Source organism: Polyodon spathula, chromosome 21 (assembly GCF_017654505.1).
Source record: "Polyodon spathula isolate WHYD16114869_AA chromosome 21, ASM1765450v1, whole genome shotgun sequence".
Taxonomy (NCBI): domain Eukaryota; kingdom Metazoa; phylum Chordata; class Actinopteri; order Acipenseriformes; family Polyodontidae; genus Polyodon; species Polyodon spathula.
In genome coordinates this window covers 19,945,497-19,964,227 of record NC_054554.1, presented here as the reverse complement: position 1 = coordinate 19,964,227, position 18,731 = coordinate 19,945,497, and the positions used below count along the sequence as shown (strand labels likewise).

At 40.8% G+C, this 18,731-nt stretch overlaps 1 protein-coding gene across 4 annotated transcripts in view; it reads right to left on the bottom strand.

Moving 5' to 3' along the window:
• LOC121296208 (integrin beta-4-like) overlaps window positions 1-18,731 on the bottom strand; it is a 45,102-nt gene that overhangs the window by 11,896 nt on the left and 14,475 nt on the right. For 3 of the 4 annotated variants that reach the window (XM_041221506.1, XM_041221505.1, XM_041221507.1), the window contains exons 14-33: window positions 18,339-18,442; window positions 17,971-18,066; window positions 15,626-15,755; window positions 15,017-15,145; window positions 14,773-14,879; window positions 14,088-14,121; window positions 13,369-13,557; window positions 12,581-12,684; window positions 12,437-12,495; window positions 12,032-12,055; window positions 10,990-11,138; window positions 10,294-10,494; window positions 9,633-9,778; window positions 6,585-6,792; window positions 6,117-6,434; window positions 5,365-5,552; window positions 2,698-2,878; window positions 1,866-2,003; window positions 1,428-1,610; window positions 1,024-1,152 (exon numbers count right to left, since the gene is read on the bottom strand). In XM_041221506.1, the coding sequence (XP_041077440.1) occupies window positions 1,024-1,152; window positions 1,428-1,610; window positions 1,866-2,003; window positions 2,698-2,878; window positions 5,365-5,552; window positions 6,117-6,434; window positions 6,585-6,792; window positions 9,633-9,778; window positions 10,294-10,494; window positions 10,990-11,138; window positions 12,032-12,055; window positions 12,437-12,495; window positions 12,581-12,684; window positions 13,369-13,557; window positions 14,088-14,121; window positions 14,773-14,879; window positions 15,017-15,145; window positions 15,626-15,755; window positions 17,971-18,066; window positions 18,339-18,442 (2,817 nt within the window). The remainder of the gene's footprint in view (window positions 1-1,023; window positions 1,153-1,427; window positions 1,611-1,865; window positions 2,004-2,697; window positions 2,879-5,364; window positions 5,553-6,116; window positions 6,435-6,584; window positions 6,793-9,632; window positions 9,779-10,293; window positions 10,495-10,989; window positions 11,139-12,031; window positions 12,056-12,436; window positions 12,496-12,580; window positions 12,685-13,368; window positions 13,558-14,087; window positions 14,122-14,772; window positions 14,880-15,016; window positions 15,146-15,625; window positions 15,756-17,970; window positions 18,067-18,338; window positions 18,443-18,731) is intronic. The other variant, XM_041221508.1, reaches the window with a different exon arrangement.

Sequence of the window (18,731 nt, the reverse complement as noted above, 5' to 3'; positions counted from 1 at the left end):
CGGCAACCTCCAGGAAACCTTCCGCAGGTCCAAGTCTTCACCCACCAGCTGGACAAACTTCCATTTCGTGCCTTTCAGAACAATTCAAGCACTAGTGTTCAGCGCTCCAGATAAGCTGTGTAATTTAAATTTAATGTGAAATGAATACGCATAGGAATTTTTCTGTACAGCTCGAGTTTGCATGTCCTCGAGCTTCTTGTACTTCGTTGGTTCCCGACGTCTCAATGGTGAATTGTGAATATACTGCATGCGGTAGCTAGAGAATGGATCACAGAAATGAATGGACAGCAATTGTAGCCTGCCTGGGACTTGCCAGAAATAGGAGTCTGGATTTTCTATAAAAAAGGACGATTGAATCCACTCATTTGCAGTGGGAGTTTGTGACAAGTGAATAAGTGACTGGATTCTTGATTTTGGATTCTAAATTTCTCATCGCTGTCTTAGTCCCTCTCAACCTAACCTACCAATTTACCTATCTGTCAACAGAATTGTTGGAAGGTAAATCTGTGTAATAAATATAATATTCTGTGTATGGAGAGAGTCAGGATGTTGTAGTTGTTAATGCATACCCCATAAATTAGTTTGAATGTATCTACAGTATTTATTGGAAGTACTCAATGACCCAAAACTTTATCTGAAGTGATGCTAGTGTTGGCACTGCTTTCTGCACCCTAAAACTAGGCATAAAACTATCGTCGGGAGCACCTTCTCAACTTAATCCCCGAGAAGAGAAACAACCCCTCTATTCCCAGGAAGCCATGGCTTGAGAAAACAGTGTAGAATAGAGGGGCACAGCGGCTCCACCTTGATGCAGGATCAGCACTAATAACGATCAGATGAAGACACTATATTTCCAGGAATACTTTGTCAAATTAGTCATTCCGAATAAATCAAAAGAGCTAACAACTGAAACTTGAAAGCAATGTCTTACAAAAGAAAAAACAGACACCAACACCCTCTGCGGTTTGTCTTAGAGCTGTGACCATTAATTTAATCAATTTTCCGAAATGCTAGATCACCCACCTTCGTCAGATACACTGGGGTGCTTACTGCCTGTTGGAGACCGCATGACGTCAGCGCTGTACATCAAGAAGCTGTCATAGCCCTCCCCGGCCTCGGCATCAATAATGGGGATGTCTGGAATAATAGGGACTGTGGGGAAGAGAGAACACAAGAATGTAAGCAACACTGGGGATGAGAACACAAGACCTTTGCTAAAACACCATTCACCACTAGGAGCTTCTGAATGTTCATGAAGGATCCATAAACTCAAAATCTCATTATTCCATGCATAGATCTCTTGGTAAAACAATAGTTTACTGTGCCAATAGTTTTTTTCCCCCAGTCAAACAAGTCTTGACAAAACTCATGTAAGTGCTTTTAGCTGGTTGTATGAGTTTTCCCAGCAGCTGGGTGTTGTGACTTACTTGACATGGGCCTCTTGGGCTGTGTAGCCAGGTTGATGGTGGCATCTCTTGCAGGCCCCCAGCCTGCCCCATTGCGTGCTCGTACAGTGTAGAGGTATGTCTGGGACTCCACCAGGTTTTCAATCAGAATCATTCTCTTCTTGGGGTCTTCAATCCGTACAGTCTTGGTGGGGCCCATGGCTTCTGAAACAGAGCAACAGTTTCCCTTTAGGAATGTAGACAAGAAAATGCTCTATCATGCCTAAAACCCTACCTAGCCAGGCAAAGACAGTAAACTATACAGATTCATAGTTACTTAGTATTTGCTCAGATAGCTCTTGTATAAATGGCTGTTGGGGAACTTTCATAAAATAGATTACAGTTGTGTAGCAGCTCATTTTGTTGTGACAACTAATATGACATTCTTAAGCTAGCTGTAGACAGAACCTTTTCTCTTACTTTTGTCCTCAGTGATGGGCGTGTAGGTGACCTCGTAGGCTTTGATATCCCCATTGGTCTCTGCAGGCTCTGCCCAGCTCAGCTGTGTGACTGTGGAGTTGATGACATTGAAGGCCAGGCGTCCTGGTTCGCTGGGGACTGAGGGAGAAGAACATTTACAAACGAGATGAGGCCGTGCACTTCCTAGTAGCTGGTTGATCTCAAAACTTTGTCAAGTTGGGTCTTGAAGCATCCCATTGATTCAGCCTAACCAACATGCTTAGGTAGCCCATTCCATGCCCTCATCACTCTATGTGAGGGAGTGTCTCCTTTCCTCTGACCTAAATCTATCTCCAATTAATTCCAACTTTGTCTCCTGGTGCTGGTTCCTGTATGACACTTTAAGGTTAAGTATGTCGACTCCTTTTAAAATGTTAGGGACTTCAATCATGCTCCTCCTAATTCTTCTTTGAAGATTATGACTGTAAATAAGTTTATGGCTGTAATCTCTTAGAATGTAAAATTCTAAATATCATGATCACCATTATTATTATTGCTTTACTAACGTGCTTGATTTTAAATGTATTAAATGCAATCCAGAAATGATTTGGCAGTGCTGCATACACATCTATCTTCCAAACAAAGTTTTCATGACATTTACGAATGTGAGTTCATTGCAAGGCTGTATTACCAATAATAAAAAGCAACAATCTATTGCAACCTTGTACTGAACATTTAGTTTGTATTGCAGTGTCACACATCAGTGTATTTAACCCTAACCCTACCACACACTATTTATCAATACAAAACATTTTCTCATTTACTAAAGAAGCAGAATGAAAGTCTAACTCACCATCTTCCAGCGTGCAGCAGTGTACCACATCAGAGTAGTGCCCTTCACCCATGGAGTTGTAGGCACACATCCGCATCTCATACTCACAGTATGGGTACAGGTTACTGAGCTCTACTGGGGGGCCCTTGCAGTCAATGACCTGGGCATCAGACTCTGAGTCTCCCTGGATCCAATACTTCACCTGTGGAGGAATAAAACAACATGAGCCTCCAGAACAGGCTGTACCTGCCACGACATTCTTTTCTGCAGTTTACTGTAGGTTATTCTATTTAAGCAAAGTATTGCATCTTGTATTACGACCACCATAGGGGAAAAATAGTCTTGATTGGTAGTTGGTTGTAATAGAGGGATCAGCTGTCTACATGTGTTTTTGGATTGTTTAGTGATAGCTATGTTCCTGCTTGGGGACATGCTCAGTATATAAGGGTTATTCCCATTGTAGAGTCACACCAGAGTTACCAGTTTGTAAGGTGCCATAGAGTCGCCAGTGTAGGTTTATGAATTAAGGTAAAGGTACTACTTTGTTACTCTATAAGGATGAGAGCAGAATATCTTTCCAATTTTAATAATTAGTTCCAAATACCCGCATTACATTCTACATTGAACATTATTGTTTGATTCACTGGATGGTCCACGATGCTCCTGGAGGTATTATAGGCTTCTCTGTCACCTCCATGCCCGGTATTTAAACCATATGGGCTAGGGCATACATGACTACAGTCTGTTTTTGTTATTTTACTAATTATTAATGATGGGCACCAATATCGATATTTTGATATGATCAAAACACACATTGAAATATTATTTAACCATTTTATTTCATTGATTGGCATTTAGTACAAAACGGTATTTGCATGCTGCATTATTTGGAGATACGCGCATGAGTCAGCAATTCATTGCATTTTGTCCGAGTGATTACTTACGCTATTATTAATATATTTTTAAAATGTGAACTTTCGGTATTATAAATGAGATGTACTTTTTTTTTAAATACATTTAGTAATCTCCAATTATTTTATTATTTTCTCCCAATTTGGCATATCCAAGTATTTTTAGGCTCAGCTCACTGCTGCCACCCCCATGCTGACTTGAGAGCGGTGAAGACGAACACACGTTGTCCTCCAAAGCATCTGCCGTCAGCTGAATCGCAGCCACCTCAGAGCTACAACATCAGAGGACAATGCAGCTCTGGGCAGCTACAGGCAAGCCCGCAGGCGCCCAGCCAGACTACAGGGGTCGCTGGTGTGCGGTGAGCCAAGGACACCCTGGTCGACCTCAGCTTTGCTCCACTCCAGTCACATTGTATTAAAAAAATAAATATAAAAAATAATAAACAAATAAACTAGCCGTCTTTTCCACCAATGTGTTGCTGTTTGCTGAATGTAAAGATGTAATGCACATTCAGAAAGGAATACTATTTAATTGTCCTTATTATAATTGCATACCTTCACCCAAGTAAAAAATAAAATCCTTGGCTTATGATCAGCAAAAAAAAAAAAAAAGACAGCATAAAGTGCTCAGAAAAGTTATCTAATTCAATTTGAAGATGCTTTCTCATTATTATTGATTGGTACTGAAAAAATGCGTACATTGAAAATAAAGTAAAAATTAGGAAATATCATCTTGCAAGTAACAAGTTTTTAACAGGGTCCTATACTTTTGTGTACAGTGTACTCACCTATTCAAACTTTGCTTATGATTTGATTCAAATTAGCTTTATACCTGGTTTGTTTGTATCCGAATATCTCATAGGGAGCTCAAAGCAACACATGAACACAGTATGAGTGAGTCTCAATGGGACTGACAGACCACCCTGTAGTGTATTAACTATTTTAAGAGTGCAGAAAATATAAACCATGTTCACAGTGATGTATTGGGGAAGAACCCTAGAACTGTATAAGAACAATAACTGGTGACGTTTCTCACATTTTTATGAGGTACAAATGCAGCTCCACAATCGGGAGAATACCCATTTGTCACTCCATAATGAATTATAAAGTGCAAAGTCAATCACTTTGAATGTAAAAATGCAATTCTCAAGTCTGCAAACATAAATGTGCCTAATTGTGGTTTGAAACTGGAAAATGAATGGTTACCATGCACAGGCACGATGAAAAATACTGTAAAGTAACTGCATCTGTATTTGTCACCTTCTTTCTTTATAACTTTTTTGTGCAAACTCCATAGCCAAACATGTATTTAAGAAAAATAAAATTGTGCTCAGTTCTTCTCAGTGCTGTAAAGGAGCGGGCTGGAAATGTCCGCTCCTCACTCTGTTCCAGCAACCACTCTGTCAACAAGTCTGTGCACAGTGAAGTATAGAAATATTTCAGTTTTGAGGTGGCTGATGATGGAATAGTAAAACAGACTAATGTTTTTCTCCATGAATATTGTGAAACAAAGTACCAGTAAGTTAATTAAGTTATTGCTTTTAATATGTAATTATCTGTTAACGTCTATGTATGTATATATGTTTGATGTTGCAATTATGTTATTATATTTCTGTGTTTTGGAAGACTTCGATATTATCGATATCAAAATATGTGCATGATATCAATAGACAATTTTCATATGGTTGCCTCTACTTATGACAAAAGTCATCTTTGGTAAACAGTTGCACCAATATATTTTACTCTCATATAATATTTCCAATACATTTTCACCTACCTTGTAGCCGCTGGGCTTGCCTGGGGGGGGAATCCACAGCATGCGTATGTTCTTGGGGCCGGTTGCCTGGGCAGTTACATTGAGAGGAGGAGCCAGACGCCCACTTGGGGAGCGAATGCCAGAACTCTGGGTCATGGATTGCATTTCCATGGTTTCTGGAAGAGATTCAGGGGACCAGGGAAAGTCCCCTAGACACATTTAAACTGATGCAAACTACTCAATAAAAATTAAACATGCAATCAATCTAACTGGAGCATAATTCCAAAGCTTTACCTCAAGCGATATTCAATTTGTGCTTTTTAAAGCCTGTTTTTATGAGTAGGTTTGACATTTCTAAAACTGTTTTAGACAAACTGTATAAAGAAGCCAGCTAACTTATTTATATAAATATAAACCCACTGAAAAAAGAACTGATCAGTTATTTTGAACAGGGACCCTGGCTGGGGATTTTTTGAAGATCTTGTATTTGTTTGGCTTTTTATCTGCACTGAAATGTAACCAGAACACTGAGGTGCCAGCTTTACACCCCTAGTGGCCATTTTTCAAACTACGTCGCTTCAGAAGTTTTCAGATGCAGAGCCTGTGGTTGAAATGGGACACCTTTGCTGGAACAGGTAGCAAGAATGGTAAATAATGATAAGGCAGACAAGAGAGCATGCATACCACAATATTAAACAGGTAAGTAAATAAACAGTATTGCAAAGTATTGATTTAACACAGTGCCGGGTCCTGCAGTCTCACTGGGCTCTCACCTGATGGCATGACCGAGACAACTGTGCTCTTCCTCTCTCCGATCACTGTGTTGTCACTGGGGTTGAACAGCTCCAGCTGGAAGGTCTCTGCCTTGATGGGTCCAGGACCTACGCGGGGGTCAATGACAATGTTCTTCTCTGCCTCTCCAGGGCTAAATGTCAGTGGGCTGGACAGTTGGAAGCGGGACGTGTTGCGTGTTCGCCACCAGATGGACGCGGGGCTCTCCAGGTTGCGGGTTCGAACCACAGGGACTGTATAGAGCTGATCCTGAGTAGTGTAGGTCTGAGAGCTCTTCTTAAACATCACCACTCCAGGCTCTGATAGTGGGGGACAAGAGGCATTGTAACAATTATAAAATGACAATGTAGATATTGTGTAATGTTTTTCAAACTACATTGAAATACCATATGAAGTTATATAATTACAATGAAGTTTTAATGGCAGACACTCATTAGTGTATTGCTCACCGGGGGTGTCTGCTATGGTGACAGTGGTTCGTGGGTACTTCCCAAGCTTGGCACCATATTTGGGGTTGGTGAGGTCCATGACAAACTGCTTGATCTGTTTGTCCCCGAGGAGAGAGTCTGTCTCTGAGAGTTCCAGCAGTTTCACTGAGATGTTCTTCTGGGTCTCGCCAGGATGGAAGGTCAGCTCACCCTCCGTTGACACGTAGTCCTGAGAGAGGAGGCACAAGGTACACATGTTACATACAAAATCAGTTACTAGGAACCAGATAAACACAAATGGACCTACATTTTCATAGGGTCTTATAGTAAAACTCAGAAGTAAAGACACCCACACAAACACAAATACAGTACACACATACATACAGTATGCATTGGCATCTCCACTGTATCCATATCCCCGACAATATGCATAACGATGGGTTACGAATGTAACCCCGGTTCCCTGAAAGAGAAGACGACCAACAACAATACTTTTGGGATATACCTGCCACAGGTCAGGTATTTACTGAGCATTTTATGTCAAAGCTGCCAAACCCGCAAATGCGAGTGATGCGACCCGGCAAGGTTTGTTGGTCGTCTTCTCTTTCAGAGAACTGGGTTTACATCCATAACCCATTGTTCCCTTTCAATTCGAAGATGATCAACAACAATACTTTTTGGAAAGTATATCAAAGCCGTCGCGATGGAGCATGAGAGGATTGCTTTAAGTGGAAAGCCATAACCATCTTAGGGAGGTTTTTGCGTAACAATTCAATCCTGTTTCTATCAACCCAAATACACATATAGGAACGGTGCACTGACAGAGGTGATGGCTATCAAAAAGGCTGTCTTCATAGAGAGATATTTCAACTCTATGGAATGTATAGGCTCAAACAAGGCCTTAGTGAGAGGCTCCAGTACCACATCTAGACTTCATTTTTGGAGGAGGTAACCACTGAAGCCCCTTCAAAAATGTGTCGCCAGGAAATGAGCAGCTGGGGACTGAGAATCAATGGGGACATGGCATGCAGATATGGCTGCTATGGAGCACTTTCAGCATAGAGGGGGATCTACCATCCTCTAGCAGGTCTTGCAGAAACTGTAAAATGATTGCCATAAGACAGTAAATGTGTATCATGACCAAAATACCACTTATAGGCATACAACGACCCTGTGGAGGGGGTCCTAGCATTCTGCAGTGTACTGACGACTGCGTCTGAGAGCCCTAAGGAGGACAGACAATCCCGTTCAGGGGACAGACCCACAGACCCATTTCTTCTGCTTCATGACAGTTGTCAAATTCGGACATAGTTTGCATGTTATGATTTGCTTTCTTTTATTATATTCCTCCATAAGTATTGTGTTTTTCCTCCTTGACCAGTTTGGGTTTCTTTTTTTTTTATCAGCCATACTGTAGTTTTCCTTAACTGCCCAAATGTTGCCATGGAGACAGTATTTACAGAGTACAGTAAGCTACTCGCCTATTGGTTGAAATCTTAAATAGTCCATGCATACTTAAGTGTTTTCCCTTAACTAAGGACAGCAGTTAAGACAACACCCTTACGTTTTTCCCTTAGCTAAGTGAAAAATACACTTATGTGTCACACTTAAGTGAAATACTTGATAAGATGTTTTATGCAACCGGGCACTGGCAAATAAGGGACAGGCGTTTCCATTGCATTCAACAAAAAAATATGTTACTCTTCCACTCCGGTAAGATGGTTCGATATTCTTCTTCAGATTTTCTTTTTTGCTATTTTTTTCTGCCAATATGAACAAAACAGAAGCCGGTCCTGTTCAAGGTAAAGTTAAGGGTTTCCAAGCTTCTGTAACTCGAGTCCCGAATGCACAGTAAAGCAAGGGTAGATATGATTTGCTAGTTAGTTGCTATGTAACAAAAAAGTATTGCTGCCATGCTGCTAATTGGCTAAGGTCAGAAATGGATCGGCTTGTGATGAACAAAAACACACAGCAAAAAAAACAACAACTCTGAGACTTATGGTAAAAATAATACACATATTTAAAAAAAGAATAACATAAATAAAGCAATAACTTATTCATTGTATAATGAAATATATGGGAAGTTCGAAGAGCCACATTTTGACCACAAAAAGAGCCACATGTGGCTCAGGAAACGTTGGTTGGCCACCCCTGCTCTAGGGCTATAAAACACAGAGGGCACCGAGGGTACCGATGCGGGGAGCTTTTGAGCACCGAGGGCACTGAAGCACCGAGACGGTGAGGCTATGGTGCACTAAGGCACCAAAGCACCTAGGCACTGAGGCACCGAGGTGCAGAGGGCCCAAGACTCTGGGGCACTGAGGGTGCTTAAGCACAGAGGTAGCGCGGACACCGAGCACAGAGGGTGAAAGCACCGAGGGCACTGGCCCGGGTGTCTAGTGATTCCAGGGACATGGCAAACCAACTTCCAGCAACAAATTGCAGGGGAACTACCAGAAAACTCAGAGTGAGAGCTCTTTAACACATTCAGTCACGTAACTGGAGAGGTTAGTTTATACCTACCTTATCTACCTGATTGTGAGAAGCAAAAGAGAACGTGATCTCTGCGGAGTGACTACTTAAACCCTCGGTAGGTGGGACCGAGGACGTCACTCCTTGGAGGTGCCTGACATGAAATGCTCAATAAATTCCTGACCCCTGGCAGGCATATCCCAAAAGTATTGTTGTTGGTCATCTTCGAATTGAAAGGGAACTACCATACCAGGGGATATTAGTAGGGCAGCAAACAATGAGTTAGATGTAACTGTGCCATTAGTTATTTTTGTTGATCAAAGTATAACATATAAGGTAGCATTCAATGTGGTAGACATATTAAAAGAAATATAATTTTAAAAGATGCTCATAGTGGGTGTGTATTTGATGTCTCAGCAATTGCCCCCCCTAGTAAAACAGATGGTCAATTATGACTGTTTCCTCAGCTAAATAAATTAAATATAATGAACCCCAGAATGGGAGATGGTCAGTGGTCCCGTATTCTTTTTATACCAGATCTAATGTGACTGGATTTGGAGTGAGCTTGAGTCTAGTGTATCTCTCTTCTGCTTTCACCTTCTCATCTTTGGCAGTGAGGTCCCGGGTGCAGTAAGTGACCTGGGTGCGCCCGTTGTCTCCCTCTCTCATCACAGGGATGGTGGCGACCTTCTCCTGGCGGCTGTACGTGTAGGAGGGCTGTAAGAAGGACAGGGTGCTTCTGGCTGTGGATACAAATATTCTTACAGTCCATAGCAAGAAAAACATATGGAATATACACTGACTGTGTATCATGTGTTGTCTTTACACAAATAAAACCTTATTGTATATTTTTTTTCAAATAATTTTTACTCATGTTCACTAGGAGAAATAAAATTTCTCTTATAAACACTTTAGTGTATCCAGATCATGCTCCCTCCTGCAACAATGCTCTGATTGAAATGAGGGGGCGTTGTGGGAACAGAAAACAAGTACTGTTGTAGGATGGAACAGGAATGCATTCCCCAGGTAGTTTTTGACCTGGATTGTGTGAATAAAAATTCAGAACAAGCAGGCTCATGCTGGACAGTGTATCACTGAGATACAGGAAGCACAGGACACAGCAAAGGTAAAGTGATCTGTTTCTTGTAAACACTGCAGAAGGTTCTGTAATAATGCAATACTGATAAGTGTGGAATATATACACGTTTCCCCTGATTGAGTTACTGGCACGTTTATAGTGCATGTCTATGTTTATTACCTTTGGACTGTAAGTTTGCTCCATGGTCCTTGATGACAGTGATATTGACCAATCTGCGTCCAATCTCTGCAATGCCCTGCGGCACATCCACCGCCTCCACTTTCAGCAGCTTCTGATCATCATCTTCATCCTTGATGAAGAGCGGCACATGCACATCCAGAGACTCCACCCCCTCCTGGAACTCCACCAATCCCTGCGCATCTGAGGAGGGACCAGAGAGAGCTGTTTCACTGAGAGAACTTTCAAACACAACTTTGTTCATTTTGAAGGACTGTTTAAAACGGAGGTCCTAAAACTTTTTTACTTGAGGGAGAACCCTTTTTTTCAAGTATTTTGAACAGGGAGCCCCTACTGGAACAAGAAACAAAAATAATATGATATTGAAAGTAAATGTTAAATGAATATTCATTGCAAGCCCTCTCACCACAGCAGTGAAAGACCTGTACAGTTTCTAGAATATTTTGGGGAGCCCCAACCAACCAGTTTGTACCACTGGTTTAAAGCATGTCATGTGATCTGCTACCGTTTCTTCAATGTAATACTGAGGCGTTATGTTTTTTTATCCCAATGATATTGTTAAACACTTTTGTAATAGCAACAATCACTCCAGAGACATGAAGTGATCTGAACTGGAAAAAAGCCATGCAGAGGGAGTATAGAGCAGTAACTATAGAGAGACCACACACAGCCCTTCACCTCTGTCAGAAGCCACAGTGTAATATCCTGGGACGACCTTCAGATCATTGAAGTTGCCCATCTGGACGTGCTTCTCTGTCACCTTCAAGATGTCTGGCTGTGCGAAGCGAGGAGCCTCTAGCACAGTGTCCACGATGGCATGGTCCTGCCTGGGAAAGGGAGAGGGCATCAGAGAGGGGCTTCCAGCTACTCATGCACAGATATAATACACACCGAAAACACTACCTTCGGATCATTACTGTATTTGTTTTAATGGTTATCATAGATTTCCTGATTTCCGTGAAAATTTCCCAATGCTGTTTAATATGCAGTTCGAAATTTACACTTCTGAAAGAATAGTGTAAATGTTCATAATTTTTATCATGTAAAAATAAATACAGCAAACGTTTGCCTGATTGTCGCTCTACCTGTTACACTGCGTTTAGGAACCTGGCAGCCGGTTTAGTTTGCGTCCGCCTGGTTACTGATTGAACACACTGCATATAGAGGAACAATTTCTTTAAAATGAAGTCTTTAATGAAAATGACACCAACGGCATGAAAGATGGGAAATTATTTTGTTTGATAATTCACTGGTGGAGAAAACTGAAAACTAAATATTGTATAATTTAGTATTTACTGTTTTGCAGGTAAGCATTAAAATATTTAGGAAAAAATGTTGTATAAAATGTGTTGTATAATAACTCAATCAATTTTGAATGGGACAACGCATTTTTTTCTGCTTTAATAAATATGATATATCTTGAAATACCTATTTTTAGACTGTGAGATGCCATGAAATAAGCCATTTGTTACGTGAAAAAATAATGCAGACTTAATCATTAGTTTTTCAAACTATAAATGAACAAAAGTGCTTACACAGAACAAAACATCCCCTTTCTGACAATGTCAGTTCATGAAGAAATTATGTCCGCCCTTAATTTCAATAAGATCTAAACATTTTAAATCATTAAATAATATATGAGCTAAACATACTGAAACAGAACAGAAACAGAATAGTTTTATTAGTTGGCCATTATGCTGGAAACTACATTTCATCTTACCTTTTTCCTGCATTAGGCTGCAGCCTGTAACACAAAAAACAAACAGTGTAAGCCTTATGTCTATTGTAATACTATTACCTACATTAGTAACTTCTTAGTTTAAAATGTGTCTTTTTGAAGGAAAGGGTGATCTGGGTATAGTAGAGCCTGAATGCAATGTTCATAAACTCCCCATAACCCCACAGACACTTTAAATGCCACTGTTACATGGTTCAACATCATAGGAATACTAAAATGTTAACAATAACAGGATTCAAACAATACAGTTCAACTGTACCAGCGAAATATTTGGAAATACTCCAACTATAAATAATAATAAGTTGCTCAAATGTCACTCCACTGTTAGTCACATGTGTCAGGGACTCTAACAGAAGCAGTATCTTAGCATTCACTCTTCATAATTACCTGAATTGTGTTCTCTGAACCTTCTGAGCTCCAGGAACCTGCCTGTAAATTTCATTGAGCTGGAAATAAAAAAGGATAGCATGAATCATCAAAAAACATTTGTTCAAAGAGTACTATAATAAAGGGTCTCTGATTGGGTCTCACGTTTTCCTCGACTTCCCGTCGCACATGGTCACTCTCCCGGGTGTCTGGTCTGGACAGGTTCTCTGTGAAGAGCCGGGCCAAGCGGAGGGACACACCATAGGGGACTGTAAGGACATGGGGACACATCAAAAGGTACTGCAGGTCATAGCTAAAGCTACCAAAATTCTACGTATTTACAAACATTCCATTCAACTTGCCCACACAAGTTTAAATGCTAGCAGACACAGACCGGGTATTGTAAGGTATTTCTTTGTGGAGAGGGTTTCTGGCTGATTTGTACAAACATCAGGCAGTGACAGAAACAAGTTAAGACATTAGACTCAAGTAAACATTATGCCTTTCCACAACATATCACGTATATATACCTCTAGGGGTGTACTTGGGTTGTGCACCAGTCATTTCTTCTCTTCATATGCTTATAGATTTGCTATTGGAAGAAATTACCTTTGCGCAGTCCAAGTGTATTCATAGTGATCATTTTTATACTGGTATCTGCTAAGACTTTTTCTTAAAGACATAGCAGAAACAGTCATGAATGATCATTAATTACACATGTCATGGACAATAAACATAATACAATTGAATATCATGCCTATACAGAGGGTATAGCAGTCCTTTAATAGCCCTTGTGACCTGTGTTTTAAAAACCTTTATTAAAACACATCTTCCACAGTAGACAGCTGAAATGTATGTTCATGTAAGGTAACCAGGTGTTCATACTGAAAGCAGTACATGTCAGAGGTCTCTGTGTCGAGGTGTTTGTGTCTAGCCTGGCTGGCGATACTCACCTATGTCCTTGGGGTTGAGGGCCTGGTTGTAGGAGGCAGCCTGTCTGTGCACGTTGTCTTTGATCTTCCATCTCACCACGTCAGTCCCCTTGGGGGGCCCGGTGCGCACCATGGGTGTGTCCAGGTGGTCCGAGGTGAGCAGTCTTTGCTGCAGCATGTACTTATCCTCCTTGAATCCCACCATCCGACCTGCAGGAACCCAACAGAGAACTGTCAGAGCAGCTCTGCAGAGGAATGCAAGGCCTGGGCGTGTATAGGAACCGCAATGGCTCACATCCCACAACATTTTTGGGAACTGATTGTAAAAATAACCATAATATGATCCAGGCCAATTATAAAGCACACAGACATATTATACTTGACCTAAATTGCAATAAGTTCTTCTGTCTCTAAGGGAGCTGGGTGGAAGGGTGTGTTTGTCTTCTACTTCTGTATATATTCTTGTTGATTGTTCAATAATAATAATAATAATAATAATAATAATAATAATAATAATAATAATAATACTCAGAAGACCATTACTTTAAAATGTTCAGAATAATGAGTCATTACAAGCTTCTCTTTTTTTGTTGTGACCATACTGAAGCTGGTTGTGTGTGTTTCTTAGCTAGATGGAACTCGTTATGGAAGTTTAAGAAAAGAAAAAAAAAATCTTTTTAACATCCTTTTAACACAAAAATGTGAATTATTATCAAACTATATTTAGAATACAATATTACCTCGTCCACAACATGGCAACATGGCCAGGCAAGCCTGGAAACAAGAAAAAACACTATTAAGTTGTAATGTTTTAATTCATGTCTAGATATTTATGCAAAACTGATCCATTACTCTAAGTCACAGATGTTTCTTGTTGTTTAGAGAAAGCTGATTACTTGTGCAGTAACTTGTAACTAACGATTCCTTTTTTCAGACAGGTAACTAAATGTGGTAACGGGTTACATTTTAAGGGAAAAAATGACGCAGTCACTTATAGTTACATTAAAAGAAGGACTACAGATAATGCATCAAATGGAAATCAGAAAGAGCTTCAAATGTGCAAGTCAAAGTGTACATGTCACATGAACACGTTTTTCCTATCACCTTGCTAGGAAATGGCATCACATTAGGAAACTGCTGTATCTTAAGAGTATTTTGTGCTGCATCCTGACCAAACTGAATAAATATTCCTGTAAAATATGTACCTGAGAAGGAACTATTTGTAACTGTAACTAGTTACATTTTTTACAATGAGTTACTATAACTAGTAACTTGTAACTTGCAACTTGAAAAGTAGCTTCCCAACCCTGTTGGATGGTGTGTAGATGTGGTGTCCTGTGAACCTACAGCATCTACCAAAATATATTACAAAATAGAAAGCTGCATTGATCTGACGTTCCCCTAGTGGCAGAGGGACTGAGTTACCTTGTACCAGGCACAGTATTTCCAACAGCACAGCAGCAGCAGCCCCGCCAGTAGCATTAGGAACATGATGAGGGGAATGAGCCAGAGGAACCCAGCCGGAGGGCAGTCTGTGGAGCAGGAGGCACAGTCAGGAACAACAATAAGAACACAAGAACATAATGCTGAATATTGGTCTGGCACATTCCTAGCCTTTTTCACTGTTAGATCTCTCTGATCAGGGCTGGGTGGAAAGGACTGCTTGTACCTTTCTTCTTGAACACTTCAATCACTTGGTTCTCCTTGGAATCAGAGTTGGGGTTCGAGTCCACAGTGTAGTGATAGGTGCAGTCATCCTCCTCGTCTCGGAAACTGCATTTCTCAATCACCTCCTCCTCTGCAGGAAGAGAGGGGGGAGAGAGGGGTAAGGGAAGAATGAGAGGGAGAGGAAGAGCGGGAAAAATGAGAGTGAGAGAAAGGGAGAGGGAGAGAGGTAATGAGAGGAGGGAGAGGAGAGAAGGAGAGAGGGAGAGAGATGGAATAAGAGGAGAGAGAGAAAGAGAGAGAGAGAGAGAGAGAGAGAGAGAGAGAGAGAGAGAGAGAGAGAGAGAGAGAGAGAGAGAAACGTTTGCCATTAAAGATGTCATCAAGGTTTCCAATTATATTTTAGTGCATTACTGTCTTGTAGCATGTCAGGTAAGATTCTTTTTCCTGTAGGGTTAAAACAACACACAAGATAAGCCTAATCTGATTCCCTTTGTTGTTATTTTTTATTACTCTTTTACAGTTTAATTCCCTTTAATTTCTTTACTGTTGTTCCAAAGCTTGATGCTCATGACAGATCTTTCATTGGAGAATGATGGCAGTGCTGGCCTACCCTTCTTCAGCTCGTCCACTATCTTGATTCTGAAAGGGCATTCCTTGCATTTATCTCCTTTCTTCTCGCCAGTCTGCCAGGCCTGGCACTGGACGCAGGTCCGTGTGTCCGCGCACATGCCCAGCAAGCTCTGGGGAAAGGAGCACCCAATCAGAGACCTCCAAGGGCATGTTGGTTGATTTATTTTATATCCTTGTGAGTTTTAAATAAAATGCAACACAGTTCATCAATTAATACAGGAAAAAGACTCAATAAAATCCAAGGTTTTTACCCCAATAAAAGTTTAAAATGGCAAATTTGCATTTTAGAGTTTACCTATGCTTTTAGCATTATTATACTATGCATTTACAATAGTTTACCATCATTTTGCCGTGTGTTTTTCAACTTGTTTTACCATACCTTTCTGGCTTTTACAATGTATTTTCATGGTTTTCCTATATTTTAATACACTTTGCTGTGCTTTTACTATGGAACACTTTTATAAGGGAATACTTGAGATGGAAGCGCCTGTCTTCGGTATGCTCAAAACATCCTCTAGTTATAGCTATGTGGGAAATGCTGTCTCATTTAAGGTCTGGAATTGAATATTAAAAAAAAAATCAGATTCTGCTCTGAGTCTGGCTTTAACTGGTCATTCAGCAGTAGGTTGTACTGTGAATGGGAGCTTGTGACAGCGAAAGAATGAATTTTGGTTATAAATCTCCTTGACCTGTGAGGGCCAAGGAGATTGATTGTTGATCTGTGAGGGCGCTGTTTAAAGGCAACAGAGTGCCCCCTGGACTGGATGGTCAGACAATTCATTCCAAGGGTTATGTGGAAGTCGGCCATCTAGAAAGGCGGCAAAGCTACGGTACACCAAGTCATCGCTCCAGAGGGAAAGGAATGTGGCAACCGCGGATGGGAGGAGAAATGGTTGCCCTCGCTAACCATGGGGGCGTGACTGAAGGTACAAAAGGAGACGTGGCTAGGTGGTCTGTTCCTTTTGTTATAGTTAAGATGAAACCGAGAAAGGAGAACTGTAAAATAACCGTGTTTTGTTTGTTTGTCGAGTCTAATTGTACTGTTTGTTATTATTAGATGGCTAACACGATCCAGAGCTGTCGCTTAAGGCCAGAACTAAACCCGGACAACACTGCACCTCTGTGCACAAGTTTCACCACAAGCACTTTAACACTCACTCTGGGCTTGTGATCTTGTGTGTGTCTCTGTGTGTGTTTGTAACAGGGAGAGAAGCCCTGTACAGTGTCTATTTTTAGAACGGGGTCTCCCCCTCCCCCTCTATGTTATTTTGTATTCATGTATTATGATTTATTTATTGTATTTGTTATTATTAGGAGGGAGTAGCTGTGCGCGTGCTTTGTTTTGTTATTGTTTTGTTTTTATTTTGAAACATGTTCTGGCAGAGACGAGGTTAGTAAACTCGTCCTCTGCCAGGAGTGATTAAAAACCTCATGCAGAAGGTGGCCATCTCCCGAATTAATTATTTGTGTAATTGTTGCTAATCAGTAGGTGGCCACCTATATATAAACCCACAGCTCTCTGCACTCCGAGTGGGTGTTCAGAAGTGGACAATGGGAGAGCGACAGAGAAAACTAAAACTAAAAGTAGATCAGTGAAGGCTATTGCCCAGCCTGATCATATTATTGTGTTCAAGATTTGTTTTGTTTAATTATTTATTTTTTGTTAAAACCTTTTATTTATTTTTGTTATTTGAAAATAAAATGGGGCAAGCGCCACTGCACCGTACCTGCAGTGCTCTGTTATTCTTCCTGCATCTGGCCTGATATCACCACTCGCCATCCTGTCACAGTGTTCCACTGTGTTTATTCTTTCAAACTGTGTTTATTATTTGAGACGGGAAACCCATCATTTGGAACAGTGCAATACATATTGGACCATTTTGGACCATGAGCTTTGTTGTTTCATAGTCACATCATCAATACACCTGCTCACTGCAAACCACTTTGTCACTGAGCCTTAGTGATGTTTTTTTAATTTTTTTTTTATTAAACTGAACTAATAACAGGATTTAGTATCAAAACAAGAGAGCAGCAAGACCTCACTTGTCATATAACAACAACCCCCTGCATTAAATCAGCTGTTTACATACATAAGAAAACTAAGAAACAAGGAACTTGCAGTTTGATAAGGTCAAAGCTGCAGAACAAGCTCTCAGCTCAACTTGGCTATGAATAGAACTGGGTCAAGTCTCTTCATTATTCTCCCTTCACTGGGAGCTTACAGGTAGGGTATATGGCTGGGATTGTCTGCCTGCAGTCCTCTCTGTTCCACGGTACTGTATTGGGTTGGGGAAGGTGAATGATGAACTCTGGTTCAGTACTCACCAGGGAGGTGGTCTCACAGGTGCTGCCGGTGTACGGCTGATTCTCATCACACACGCACCGCCCGCAGTTACACTTCCCACGACCATTACAGATCCCCTAAGAGAGATGAAAGCATAATGAGAGCATTCACAAAGCAAAGCCGCAGCAACATTTCCACAACATAGATGTTTGCTTTTGCTAAATGTATCATTTAGTAGGTTGTCTACTTTATACAAGCCTTTTTATATTCACTTTAGCCTCTCAATATTCAACCTTAATGAATATAACCTTTGAGGAATGTTCATGTGCAGTCTGTTAGGCATTTCAAAGGTAGGATTGTAACGGGAAGGCTCTGTCCTGGCTCAGACCTGCCTGTTGAACGCTCTTACCCCATTGCTGTCAATACAGGTGGCGTTACTTGAGGGGCATTCGCAGGCTGAGCCTTGCCATCCATCCTCACAGGCGCACTCCCCCAAGAAACAGCGGCCACGAGCTGCAGGGTCAAAGAGCAGTCTGATGAGTGTTTTTACTGACATGTTTTAGTTATGTGAATGTACAACAACAACAACAACAACAATTCACATTTCTATAGTGCCTTTCATCACAAGGATCCTAAAGCACTAGTCACAAACTTTTTACTTAATAATGCATACAGGTGTCAGCTTTAAGGTACACAGAGGTAACACAATAATGCCTTTAAATCTGATCTATGTATTGCCATCGCTTTGTAGATGATACAATGCACCCATTATGTTAAATGTTATTTTTTTTCATAGTATTCG